General features: G+C 51.5%; 1 protein-coding gene across 1 annotated transcript in view; it reads left to right on the top strand.

The window, feature by feature from the left end:
- Window positions 1–13,037, top strand: part of CD247 (CD247 molecule) — an 85,179-nt gene that overhangs the window by 66,717 nt on the left and 5,425 nt on the right. Inside the window, exons 2-4 of the mRNA XM_023554234.2 lie at window positions 10,409–10,512; window positions 11,619–11,675; window positions 12,604–12,684. Coding sequence (XP_023410002.1) covers window positions 10,409–10,512; window positions 11,619–11,675; window positions 12,604–12,684 — 242 coding nt within the window. The remainder of the gene's footprint in view (window positions 1–10,408; window positions 10,513–11,618; window positions 11,676–12,603; window positions 12,685–13,037) is intronic.

Genomic DNA, 13,037 nt, shown 5'->3' with positions numbered 1-13,037 from the left:
ATAGTGGCTGTGTTTGAATGTAGTATCATCAGTGAGTTTGATTTTATCCTGCGTTTTTTATAAGGAGTTGTACTACTTGAAAATAAAAAGAAAAATTATTACAGAGAATTAAAAAAAAATTTTTTCCCCAAACCGTAACAACTTTAATGGAAATAAAAATACAAGAAAAAACATTTGTCCATAATCCTGCTACCCCTAAAATTTCAAACTGCCCCTTTTTCCCCTGTCCCTTATATCCCTGGCCTACCGGAATATGTGACCTGGAGGTAGCTGCAATCAGATGATTAACTTTACAATGACACGAATGTTTGAAATGCAACCCTGAGGAGGGGGTTGTGTGGCAAATTCTAGTGAATGCCAATAAATTATATGGTACCAATAAATTATGTAGACTTGCTCTGCCGACAAAGAGGTCAGGGTGTCTCAGGTGGGTCAACCTGTATGGGCATTGGCCAGCGTGGGTCCTGGCCACACATTGTGAATCCCTAGGACTTTTGTCCCCCTGCCCCTCAAAGGAAAAACTATCGACTCAGAATATCACCTGCTATTGCAGTTGGTTTTGGTTGGTTTATTGCAGTTGGATCCTCAGAGAAGAAAGGGCTCCAAGCCTGACTGGACCCCTCTCCCCAGCCTTGACAGCCAGGTGGTGGTGAAGAATCTGGGCTATGCATCCAGACAGGCCTGGGTTCAGCCCTGGCTCAAGACCTCACACATGTTATTAATTTCTCTGAGTCTCAGTTTCCCCAGTTGAAAAGTCACTTTAAAAAAATAAGTTGCCATCGAGTCAATTCTGACTCTCGAAGTTCCTGGATGCTGCAAACGGTTAAAGCACTTGGCTGCTAACTGAAAGATTGGAGGTTCAAATCCATGCAGAGGTACCTCGAAAGAAAGGCCTGGCAATCTACTCCCAAAAAATCAGCCATTGAAAACCCTGTGGGGTCCAGCTCTACTCTGACACACATTAGGTCACCATGAGTCAGAATGAACTTGACCACAACAGGTTTTTAAAGTCAGTGAAAAGTACCTACTACAGTCACTGAGAAGATTGAATAAGAAACCTCACACTTGGTTCCCGGCACAGAACAAATCTTCATCTAGTGGTTATAACTGTTATTTCGTGTGTCTAGCCTAGCTCTTTCCTGCTGCAGTGAAAATTGTGTACGCAACAAAAGGGGGCAAGCCTCCACAGGGGAGGTCTGGGTGCCCATGGCCCTGTGGCCAATGGGCTGGGTATCACACCCAGCACTGTGCCCAGCAAGGCACCCCCGAAGCTGCCATTGCCTTCCTGAGAACATGTGACTTCCTGTTTTCTCAACTTTTAGCCTGCTGTGACATTACCAGATGTGTCCGGGCCTAGGGGTAGGCCTGGGCCCAAGGATTGAGGTGCAAAGGAAGGAAAGTCAGGGGGCTTGGAAGCTGGCCAAACCCACCCGGATCCTAGGCTATTAGGGTTAGTATCAGTGTCCTTAGCGTTTGTATACTAAGGGTTTACCAGGTACCAAGAAGATCCCATTTACACATCCCACATCCTTGGGGGTAGGTACTGTTATTCCATGGTTCCACAGATAGTTAAACAGCAGAACCAGGACTTGGACCCCAGTCTGCCTACCGGCAAAGTATTTGTCCTTACGTGCAATGAATGCTAAAGTGTTTCCCATTAAGGTGGAGGCTGGCCGGACACGGGTGAGACTTGAAAGGCTGCCCGATGGAAGAGCAAAGATCTGTGTCCTTTGTGCTTCTGAAGGCACAAGTCATTAAAGGAAAAACAAAACTCTGAAACTTAGATTCCCTGCCACCCAAGGTATTCAAGCAGCGCCTACAGGTGTCAAAGAAGAAGTTCTTGCAAACAGTGGGAAGCTCTCTGGGAAAGAGGAACCCCAGAGTCACTGGGATAAAGTAGGGAGGGAAGGGACTTTGCAGTCAGATGCATTTGGGAACTTTCTAGTTGAATGAGCTTGGGCAAGTTGGATGTCCTTCCTGAGCCTCAATTTCATCTGCAAAATAGAATTGGTAGTAATCGTGCCCATGCTATACAGAGCTGTCACAAGGACTAAACCAAGTAACAAAACAGCAAGGTCATGAAGCTGTCTCGTGAGTTGTCATGTGACGTGTATTGTTGTTGGTCGGTGCTGCACAGTCGATCCCAACTCATAGTGACCCCATGTGCTGAAGTAGAAGGGTCCCAATAGGGTTTTCTAGGCTGTGCTTTTTATGGTAGCTGATTGCCAGGTCTTTCTCCTGCAGATCCCCTGGGTGTGTTCCAACTGCCAACGTTTTGGTGAGCAGCTGAGCGCTTAACCATTGTGCCACCAGGAACCCTTAAGGGCATTGTCATCTTGTGAAACCAGTAGTTGTCAGAACATCCACACTCTCTTGAGTGCCTACTTGTGCCAGGCATGTTATGCACATTCATTATCTGACTTTATCTTCAAACACCTCTGAGAAGTAGCTGCCCCACCTTGAGCTGGGAAGCCTGTCCAAATTCCACCCCAATCCTGGCACAAAGGGTGAGAGCTGGAAGGGCCTGGCCACTGCTGCTGCTGAACCGACAGAGCCTGTGTTGTGGGTAGAGACCACAGGCCCAGCACGTGCCTCTCCGCAGGGCACTGCTCCACACCCTGTTACCACGTTTGACCTGCACAGCTATCCTGGGAGGTTGGTCTTTTCAACCCCATTTTGCAGATGGAATAGCTGAAGCCCAGAGAGGTTAAGAAGGCTGCCCCGAGACACAAAGCCAATCAGAAGCAGATTCAGAACTTGAACCTTGCAGTCTTCCTGACTCTAAGGCCTGTGTTCTTGTCCCTTTTCTGTGGCCTAGAGGTGTGCTAGAGTGGGAGGGGACATAAGCAAGTGAAACCAAAATGTGACTAAGTGTTGGTGCCACAGCAGCGAGGTGTGACTTCAGAGGTGGGGGAGAACCCTGTCCTGCACCCAGAGTTGAGGTGCACCCAGGGCAGAAGGGAAAGGAAAGTACCTGGAGTCAGGAGACGCAGGAATCCTGTACCACTCTGCCACTAACCTGCAATTGTCTTTGGTGAAGTCATTTCATTCCAATGGCCTCAGTTTATGGATCTGTGGGTTGGACCCTGTAGTAGCCCCCTGTCTACCTTCTGGGTTCTCATGATTCACAAACTCCATCAGGCACTGGAAGTGATTTGGGAAGCATAAGTCGGGGTTTTCGAGGCTTCCCATTAGTTGGATGTGAGAGAGGTGAAAGGTGAAAGGAATTTGCTGGAAGAGGAGGGGGTTCCCTGGAGAGGGATGCGACCAGTTTGTTTGCAGCTTCGCTGTGGTGGGGCCAGGTTCTTCTCTGCCACCATTCTGGGCAGCAGCTCAGTGGTTCCCCTACTCCCTCCTGGGGAGGTGCCGCACACGGAGCCTGGCAATAGCACCAGGACAGAAGTCCTCGTGCTGGGCCACAAGCTGGTTACGGTCTACTCCCTGTTCTCAGAAGCTCATGGTCTGCCTAAGTGATGGTGGACAAATGACACAATTCAAATGTGCTGTTGCATCGTGAATCTCACCCGAGCAAACATGGAGACCACGTACTGTAAGGGCGAGTGCCTCTATGACGTTGCCCTTTGAGGCTCCATAATCTTCCTGTTAGTGGTCAGTTGCAGGAAGCTTCCAGAACTCAGGGCCTTTATAAAGATGACAAAAGGGTGTAGAGAGCTCATTCTCACTAATAAGACTCATAACATTTTTTTTTTTTTTAACATTTTAATTTAAATCCATCAGGTGCTCCTTGGAAACTCTATGGAGCAGTTCTACTCTGTCCTGTAGTATCACTATGAGTTGGAATCTACTCGACAGCAATGGGTTTGTTTTTTTTTAATTGTGTTTTGGGTGAAACTTTACACAGCAAATTAGTTTCCCATTCACACACGGATTGTTCTGGGACATCGGCTGCTATCCCTGCAATGTGTCGGCACTCTCCCCATTTCCACCCTGCCTTCCCCGTTTCAATCCCCCCAGTTTCCCTGCCCCTCCTTGCCTTCTTGTCTTTGCTTTTGGGTGAACGGTGCCCGTTCGGTCTCGTATGGTTGACTGCTCTAAGGAACACATTCCTCAGGGGTGTTATCATTTGTTTTATTGGCCAATCTATTATTTGGTTAAAAGGTGACCTCCGGGAGTAGTTTCACTTGCAGGTTAAAAGGGTGTCTTAGGGCGATAGTCTCAGGGGTTTCTCCAGTCTCTATCACTCCAGTAAGTCTGAACTTTTTTTATGATTTTGCATTTTGTTCTGCATTTTTCTCCCATTCTAACTGGACCTTCCATTGTGTCCCTGGTCCGAGCCGGGCATCACCTAGTTCTTTGGTCTGAGGCTAGAGGAGGCTGTGGTTCATGCGGGCCGTTAGTCCTGCGGACTGATTTCTCCTTTGAAGACTGATAGCATTTTTAGATGCCTTTGTAGGCAGGGACTGATGGATGGAGGTACTCTGTGACTTATCTCTGGGCACCTCACATGGCCTGGTCTGGGCGTCCTGCTACAAGGCGGGACGGCTTCAGCTTAAGCATGTGCTTAATATAAAAATCATCTAACAACCCTAGCTGACGTTGTGAGGCACTAAGCCCTCGACCACCACCTGACAGGTTGGCAGTTCAAACTCCCCCAGTGCCTCAGAAGACAGGCCTGGCAATCTGCTTCTGAAAGGTCACAGCCTTGAAAGCCCTACGGGGCAGCTTTACTCCACACACACGGACACACGGGGCCGCCCTGAGTCAGAATCGGCACAGCGGCAACTAACAGCAATAAGTCTATGCCAGGTCCTGCAGCCCCGTGAATGCTCTTGTTTAACCTTCACCACCACCTAATGAGACAGGTACTATCGTTATTCCCATTTTATAGATGAGGGAACTGAGGCTTATAGAAGTTTAGCAATATACACAAAAATTGCAGCGTTTAAGAAGGACTGAGCCTTTGTTAATTTCTCTCTTCCTCTCTGTGAGTTTACATTTGCTAGACGGAATGGCTGTACGTCTCTGGAAGGCTGAGCGTCCCTCAAACGTGCTCTGTTTAACACTGGCTGCATCCGTGTGATGTTGCAGGGCTGAACCCCCAGTCTGGCCACACACTGAAATCTCCCATACCCGGACCCCACCTCACGCCATTAAATCAGAGCTCGGGGGGGAGGGGATGGGGCTGAGTGTAATGTGCAGCTGGGACTACGGGTCCCTGTAAGAGCCCTCAGTCAGTCTCTGAGTTCCCATTCCAATGCTGGGGTTCCCCTGGGTGCTGTGAATCTGGGAAGTGGGAGATAAAGACTACCTCTCCAGTTACACAGGAATGCAGCCATCATGTAACAGTATTAAATACTTCTAAGACTGCTAACCAAAAGGCTGGCAGCTCGAGTCCGCCCAGAGGCACCTTGGAAGAACTGGTGAACTACTGCCAAAAATCAGCCACTGAAAACCCTATCGAGCACAGCTCTACTCTGAACACGTGGGCTCCCCAGGAGTTGGAATCGACTCCATGGCAAATGGATAGGAAGCAGCTCCTCCACCAATCTGTCAGTCTGGTATTCTGTGGGGGCTTGCATGTTGCTATGATGCTGGAAGCTATGCCACTGGTATTTCAAATACCAGCAGGGTCACCCATAGTGAATAGGTTTCAATGAGGAGTCCAGGCTAAGATAGACTAGGAAGAAAGGCCTGGCAAACTGCTTCTGAAAATTAGCCATGAAAACCCTATGAATCAGAACAGAGCACCGTCCAACATAGTATACTGAAAGATGAGCCCCCTAGGTTGGAAGGCACAATGGACCTGAGCATACCAGTGATCATAAAGGTGGCATGGGATGGGGGAACATTTTTGTCTGTTGTACATGGGGTCACCATGAGTCAGAGCCAAATTGTTGGCAACTAACAACTAACAACAACAAGGAAGAGGCTGTAGGTTCCCCTTGGTAGAGGTAGGAACAGGTGTACGAGTAACCCCAGCAGCACAAATGGCTAAGCCCTAGGCCGCTAGCTGAAAAAATGAGAAAAATTGCAACGGCACCTAGCACAGTATCTCATTGGATCCTCACCTCAGCCCTTAAGGTAGATATGATTATCCCCGATTTCACAGATGCAGAAACTGAGGCCCAGAGTGGGGAAGTGGCTTGTCTGAGACCACACAGCTAGTAAATGGCAGGGGGAGGACTCCCGCCCACTGACACCCAATCCAGGGCTCTTTCGATGGCGACAGCCCCTGGCACAGAGCAGATGTCCAATAAATGTTTAATCAATTACATAACTGATTAGAGTCCCTATGTGGAACTTTCTGGGCTACAACCACCCCCTGCTGGCCCACCTGCCCAGCACAGGCACACTGGACTGAATGGAGGGAGTGTCCCTACCCAGGGAAGTGAGTTGGGTTTAATACCCTCTCCTCTGCCAAACCACACACAGCACACTTGTCACTGGCCATAAAATTGTGCTGCTTTTTAAAGGAAAGAAGAAAAAAAAATACCCTATCCCTACTACTTATCCCTCTGGAGGCACCCAATTTCCCAGGCCCCACTGAGCTGACTTTGCACAGCACAAAGAAATATTTCCTCTTATTTGCTCTAAATTTACTGTCCAGTAATTCTTCTGTTCTCATTTTATGGGACAGACTGAGCCATTTTCTCCTGGTCCTTTTTCTGAATCTCAAATACTTCCGTAAATCGAAGCTGACACTTTCCCTCCGGTCTTAGAAGGAAAAATTGTTTCAGCCATGGTGGCCTCCACTAGGAGCTGGCCAGTCTCCTGGGACCTTCGGTCTTCACCCATCATTGGTCAGTGAGGGCTTCCAGAGGCTGCCTCGGGGCCAGAGGTCAGTCAAACCCAGGGCTGGGGTCCAGCATCTTCCTTCTCCAGGAAGTTCAGCCCTGAAAATTCCAGGCTATCTGACAACCATCCACCCTGTCCCATGTTCTGTGATGCTGCGGGCGGAGGAAGCGGCAAAAATGAGGACAATGTAGCTGCTGCCCTCAAGTGCATACACTCTAGATGGAGGGGTGTCTTGTGGTCCCCGTAAGTCCTGTTTGTGGAGTGCTGAATGGGAGACAAGCCCTTGCATCCACGTCATAGCACCGCACTGCCACAAGGGGCTAAGGTGGGCGGGAGACAATTCTGATTTCCGCAGGTGTCGAGTGGAGGGGCTGGAGCTGGCAATGTCCGGCCAGGATGAGGAACCAGTGAAGGCAGGGAGGTAGAAAATGCCGGCGTCTCCAAGGAAGACTCAAGTGTCGCGACCTCAGGAGGGCCAGCGTGGGCAGAAGGTGCCATGGGAGACAGGCCAGGCTAGTAAGGCAGTCATGCATGGCTTGACAAGGAGCCTGGACCTCCCTCCATGTGGCTGGGTCGTCAATGGTTTCTGAGTAAGGGCTGTAGGAAGTTGGTAAAGAGATCAGCTGCCTTGGTCTGGGAGGGTGGTGAATCGGGTGTGGAGGTAGGAATGCGGACTCTGGGCACAGCCCTGAATAGCCTGCTTCCATGGCTTGTGGGGGCAGCCAACATCTTCTTCTGGAGGAAGCGCTGGGAGGGGATGGACCCAGGGGAGGAGGAAGATGGATGCACACAGTGCCAGAGCTCAGCCCTGGGTCTGCATCTCGCTCTGTGCCTCTTGGTAGACCTGGGTTCTCTGTGCCTCGGGTGCCGTTGGGAGAATCTGACAAGTTATGACATTGAAAGCAGTGTCTGCAACAGACTTAATGCTAAAGAAATATTAAAGTTTTCACCCCGTTTAACACAAGAGGCAGCTGAGGGAGGGTAAAGAACAACACAGTCAGGCTGTGCACTCCCACTGCTCTGACGTAGATCTGCACGCGGCCACCAGAGGGAGCCCTGGCCTCGGGAAAGACGGAGTCCTACCTAGCCAGCCCGGACCGCCGCTCTTGTGGCTACAGGCAGGGGTGGAGTGAGATAGATACTACACTCCGTTTTACAGATTGAGTTGCTACACACTTACCTGTTAGGAAGTACAGTCAAGACTAAAATCTGCACCTCCTCTCTCACAGTGCAGTGATCTTTCAAATAAACATGCTAACTTTTGTTTAAACCGAACATTTAATTAATATACCTCTTCCCTCAACCCTATTGTATCCCAACCCCAGTGCCAACTAAATATGCATTAACTGTTGTTAGGTGCCGTCGAGTCGGTTCCTACCCATAGCAACCCTATGCACAACAGAACGAAACACTGCCCAGTCCTGCGCCATCCTTACAATCGTTGTTATGTTTGCGCTCATGGTTGCAGCCACTGTGTCAATCCACCTTGCTGAGGGTCTTCCTCTTTTCCGCTGACCCTGTACTCTGCCAAGCATGATGTCCTTCTCCAGGGACTGATCCCTGTTTTAACTACAGCTTGACAAAGGTTAATACAACAGAAGGGATGAGGGGTTCCTTGGTGCCTTAGTCACCTAGTGCTACTAGAACAGAAATGCCACAAGTGGATGGCTTTAACAAAGAGAAATTTACTCTCTCACAGTCCAGGAGGCTAGAAGTCTGAATTCAGGGCGCCGGCTCCAGGGGAAGGCTTCTCTCTCTGTCGGCTCTGGAGGAAGGCCCTTGTCATCAGTCTTCCTTGGTCTGGGAGCTTCTCAGCGCAGGAACCTCAGGTCCAAAGCACACACTCTGCCGCTGGCACTGCTTTCTTGATGGTATGAGGCCCCCCTGTTTCTCTGCTCACTTCTGTCTTTTATAGCTCAAGATATCGGCTTAAGACACAAATCTTGTAGACCTCATCCATGTAAGTGTCGCTAATCCATCTTATTACATCATAGTGATAGGATTTACAACACATAGGAAAATCAAATCAGATGATAAAATGGTAAACAATCATACAATACTGGGAATCAGGGCCTAGCCTAACTTGACAGATATTTTTGGGGGACACAAGTCAATCCATGATGCTTGGAAATCTGGGGTACGAATGGTTAAACAGAGGGGGCCTCTGAGCTGCATTTTGCAGGACATCAGATTTTACCGGATGGCAGGGTCCCAGGAGAGAAAGGGCGGGAACAGGAAGAGGGAACGGCATGTGCAAAAGACAGCGGCAAAGAGCCTGGAGAAGCAAGGTGTCCCAGGAATGGTGAGCAAGCCTGTGAGGAAGGGTCAAGGTAGGGAATGGATGACACTGAGACCATGGGTGTAAAACCGACATGGGGGCAGCATCTGATCCCCGCTAACTTCATAAGGGGGAAGGAGAGTCAAGATCAACAGCCCAAGGCTGATTCCTATGAGGTGGGAGTCAGACATGCCTCCTGTCTCTGCCATCTTTACTAATTCTGACACCAACCATCCCTCCCATGGCACTCTCTGCTTCTCTGCTGGATTTAATAATCATTGCAGTGGTCACACAGAACTCACAGAGCATACTCACAATTATGAGGCTTATTAGGGAAGTAACAGGTTACAATTCAGGCTCAGGAATACTCAAGATACAGTTCTTCCATCAGGACAGCCTCTTCCCAGCCATGCTTTCAGGCACACCTCTCCATGGCCCTCAGCCTCTGCCCAAACGCACTCAGCTTTCTCTCTCTGTGGGCCGGGAAGCTCACTGCTCCATCTCCTGCTGCCAGGTCTCTGCTGCCCCTTGTTACTGCCTTTAGTGTTATAGTTCTCTGTCTCCTGGTTCCAGGAGCCTCTCAGCGCAGAAACCAGCCTCCTTGATGGGCCACGATCACCCTATCACACAGTCTCGCCCAATCACTTGGGTGGGAGTTACAAGACCATGGCTACAAAGGCCATACCAAAGCCATCTACAGCACTGCGACGGGGCTAGGAGTGATGGTCAGGGAGATGTCTGGCCCAGCAGAGGAGGGGGGTCACCACAGGTCCCTCTGTTGCCCATGAGGCCTCGGGGTCTAGGGGGGAGGCCCAGCACCAGGCACTGAGAGCAGAGGAGCCAGGGAGGGTGAGTTAATCTCACTGTCATGATAGAGATGGAAATCCGCTCAGTCGACCATCAAATCTGTGAGGCCGTCCTTGCCAGCCCCCACCCCCACGCACAGTCCCGCCCTGGTGGGGCTCACTCTCGCTCTCCAGAAACGCCCCAGGAGTCACATGCTGTAACTGACTGGGACCATTCATCCAGATGTGGGCATCTTGCATTGGGGCCTCACACACAGCTGGGCCCTGAGGCTCTGCCCAGGTGGACACGGAGCGCCTGCTTTGCTGGCAGCTTCACCTTCCACAGAGGTTCCTCAGGAAGGCCTGGTTTCTACCCTCCTCCCACCTTGCCAAGCTCCGTGGCCCCACCAGGTGCCTGCCAGGTGTGCTGTTGCAGCAGGCTGGGTTTTTCTAGGAGCTGGTCAAAGCCAGAGGGGCAAAGAGCTGGATCCAGCCCCCTTGGCCACAAATGGTAACAAGGCCACCTGGAGTGGCGAGGACGGTTTCTGCCACTCTGGGCCTGGCTGACCAGTCTTGCCTCTCTGCACAGAGGCACAGAGCTTCGGCCTGCTGGACCCCAAGCTCTGCTACTTGCTGGATGGGATCCTCTTCCTCTACGGCGTCATTGTCACCGCCCTGTTCCTACGAGCAAAGGTGGGTATCACTGGGGGCCAGGGGAGAGTGTGTGGGTCCCCCAACTTAGTGGAAGGTCGGCTCAAGCTCAGTTAGTGCCCAGAGCTCGGTGTCCATGGGCAGAGCTGGGGACATCTGGTATGCACAGGGGGTGGCTGGGGGGTTGGGGGGACAGTGCTAGCTGAGCCCAATAGGGTGGGAAGGAGAGCTTGGTGCTGATGCCTTGTGCAGTCAGAATGTCCCAGGGCAGGGTGCTGTGGGTGGTCATGGGGGGTGGGAGTGGGGGGCTTCCACTTCAGGCAAAGGAGGATGGGACATAGTGGATCGAAGATCTCTTCCCAGGACCTGCTGCCCAGCTGCTCATCAAGGCCTCGTCAACCTTTCTGTCAGTTTCCTCATCTGCAAATGGGAGGGTTGACCCAGAGCATGAGTTTTTAACTGGTGTTCTGCAGACCCTGCCTTTCCCGGAGCAGCTGGGTGAGGTGGGCAAAGGGTGGAAGGTCTCAGAGAAAGGGGAAGCTCCAGCTCCCTGTCATCACTTCAAGATTTCATCTGAAAAAGAAAGATCCTTGTCTTTAAAGTTTGAAAACAGTGCCCTAGATGCTAAGTTCTTTCCACTGCTCTGAATGTGTAAGGCCTTGGAGCTTCTCTCCGCTGAGGCGGCTGGAACTGGAGAAAGGTGAGGCTCCCCGTGTACTTTGGGCCAGCGTCAGGCTTCCCTTGGCTGCTCCGGTGCCTCCGGCCAGAGATGGAGGGCTGGAAGCACCCTGTCCTAGTGCTCAAGACAGGAGGCAGGACCTTGTGCAGCCACGGCCCACTCGGGATTGTCCTCAGCATTCCGGAGGACCGGGAACCCAGCACTTGTGCGCATGTGCAAGCGCGCCCTCCGGGGCACATTCACCCCAGCGGGTCCCCGGGCCAGGGTTGGGGAAGCTCCAAGGTCGTGGATGCTCCGGCCACTGAGAGGGGAGACGGGCTGCCACGCCGCTCGCCCGTCTGGGACCAGGACCAGGACGAACTGCTTTGTTGTCAAGGGCTGGGGTGAGGCTTTTCCTTGGGCTGTCCCTGGCCCTGGAGGCCTTGCTGGCTGCGCATGGGGCGTGACCGTATTGGCTCCTCTTTTCCAGTTCGGCAGGAGCGCAGACATGCCCGTGTACCAGTCCGGCCCCAACCAGCTCTACAATGTAAGTCAGCTGCTCCACAGAGCACGCGGAGAGAAAGTGCCCTGTGGGGACGCAGGGGAAAACGCGGATCACAGGCTAGGTTTGGGGTCGGGCTCAGCAGCTATCAGCTCTGTGCCCCAGCAAGATTATAACCCGTAAAATGGGATGGTAATTGTACCTGCCTCATGGGGTTGCTGTGACGATTAAATGATTTGCCGCATGAAAAGCACTTTAGTACCTGGCCCTGCTAGTGAGCACCCAGCGAATCAGCAATCTGCAAAGGCTGGAGGAGGGTGAGGTCCTCGGTGGTGAAGCTGTTTGCATCAGCTAACGGAAAGGTTAGGTTCAACCCCCCCAGCAGTGCCGCGAATGAAAGGCATGGCGATCTGCTCCCGTTAAGAGTACATCCAAGAAAGCCCCCTAGGGAGCTCAGCTCTACTCTGTAACACATGGGGCCGCTAGGAGTCAGAACAAGCTGGATGGGCACAGGTTTGGCTTTTTGGTTTTTAGAGGAGGGTGACAATGAATGTATTAGAATTTCCCCGGGGCGGGGGGTGGGGGTGGGGAGCTGTTTCACACTCCCTGTGCAGCAGGGCTTTGGTCAAATTGATTACCCTCTCTGAGCCTCAGTTTCTCTATTTGTTATGACTTACCTCAGTAGGTCATTAGCACTTTGTGACCTTATGGGGATCCCATTCACACCATAGTAACACATGGTTTTTGAGACAACCAGTGGCACCAGTTCACATACCACGCGCACACACACTCACTCACATATATACCACACACACACACACACACACACACACACAGAGTCCCTGCTCATTTTTGTACTGAGACACCACCCTGTGGGAAACAAACTCTGAGTCCAGCTGGCCCTATCCTCCTGAGGTTCCCCTTCTCTGCTGGAACCTACCCTGCTGTCTCTGACATTTTTCGTCTGTTTTAGGAACTCAATTTAGGAAGAAGAGAGGAGTACGATGTTTTGGACAAGAGGCGCGGCCGTGACCCTGAGGTGGGAGGGAAACAGGTAGGAATTGGGTGGGGGTGGTACTCAGTCCGGGCAGGGACGGGACAGCTCCTCAGACCCAGCACACACCCTCCCACCAGCCTCACTCTAACATGGGTGGGCCTGGGGCAAGAGGACAGAGGCCCCCATTGCATCCTCCCCCTTCCTCTTCTCTCCCTTCCCTCTCGGCTCCATTCTGCATCACAAGGGTGCAGTAGCACCCTTGCCCACCCAGGGGCGGATTATCCAGTAGGCAAGGTAAACACAGTGCTTACCTTGCTTACCAGATCACCTGTAGTGAACAATTTCATGTTTTTCTTCACTTTAGAGATTCTGTTTCTAGGTATAGCTGCCATCTCTCTCTCCCAGCCCCA

This window comes from Loxodonta africana, chromosome 3 (assembly GCF_030014295.1).
Source record: "Loxodonta africana isolate mLoxAfr1 chromosome 3, mLoxAfr1.hap2, whole genome shotgun sequence".
Taxonomy (NCBI): Eukaryota; Metazoa; Chordata; class Mammalia; order Proboscidea; family Elephantidae; genus Loxodonta; species Loxodonta africana.
This window is presented reverse-complemented; position numbering and strand designations above follow the sequence as displayed.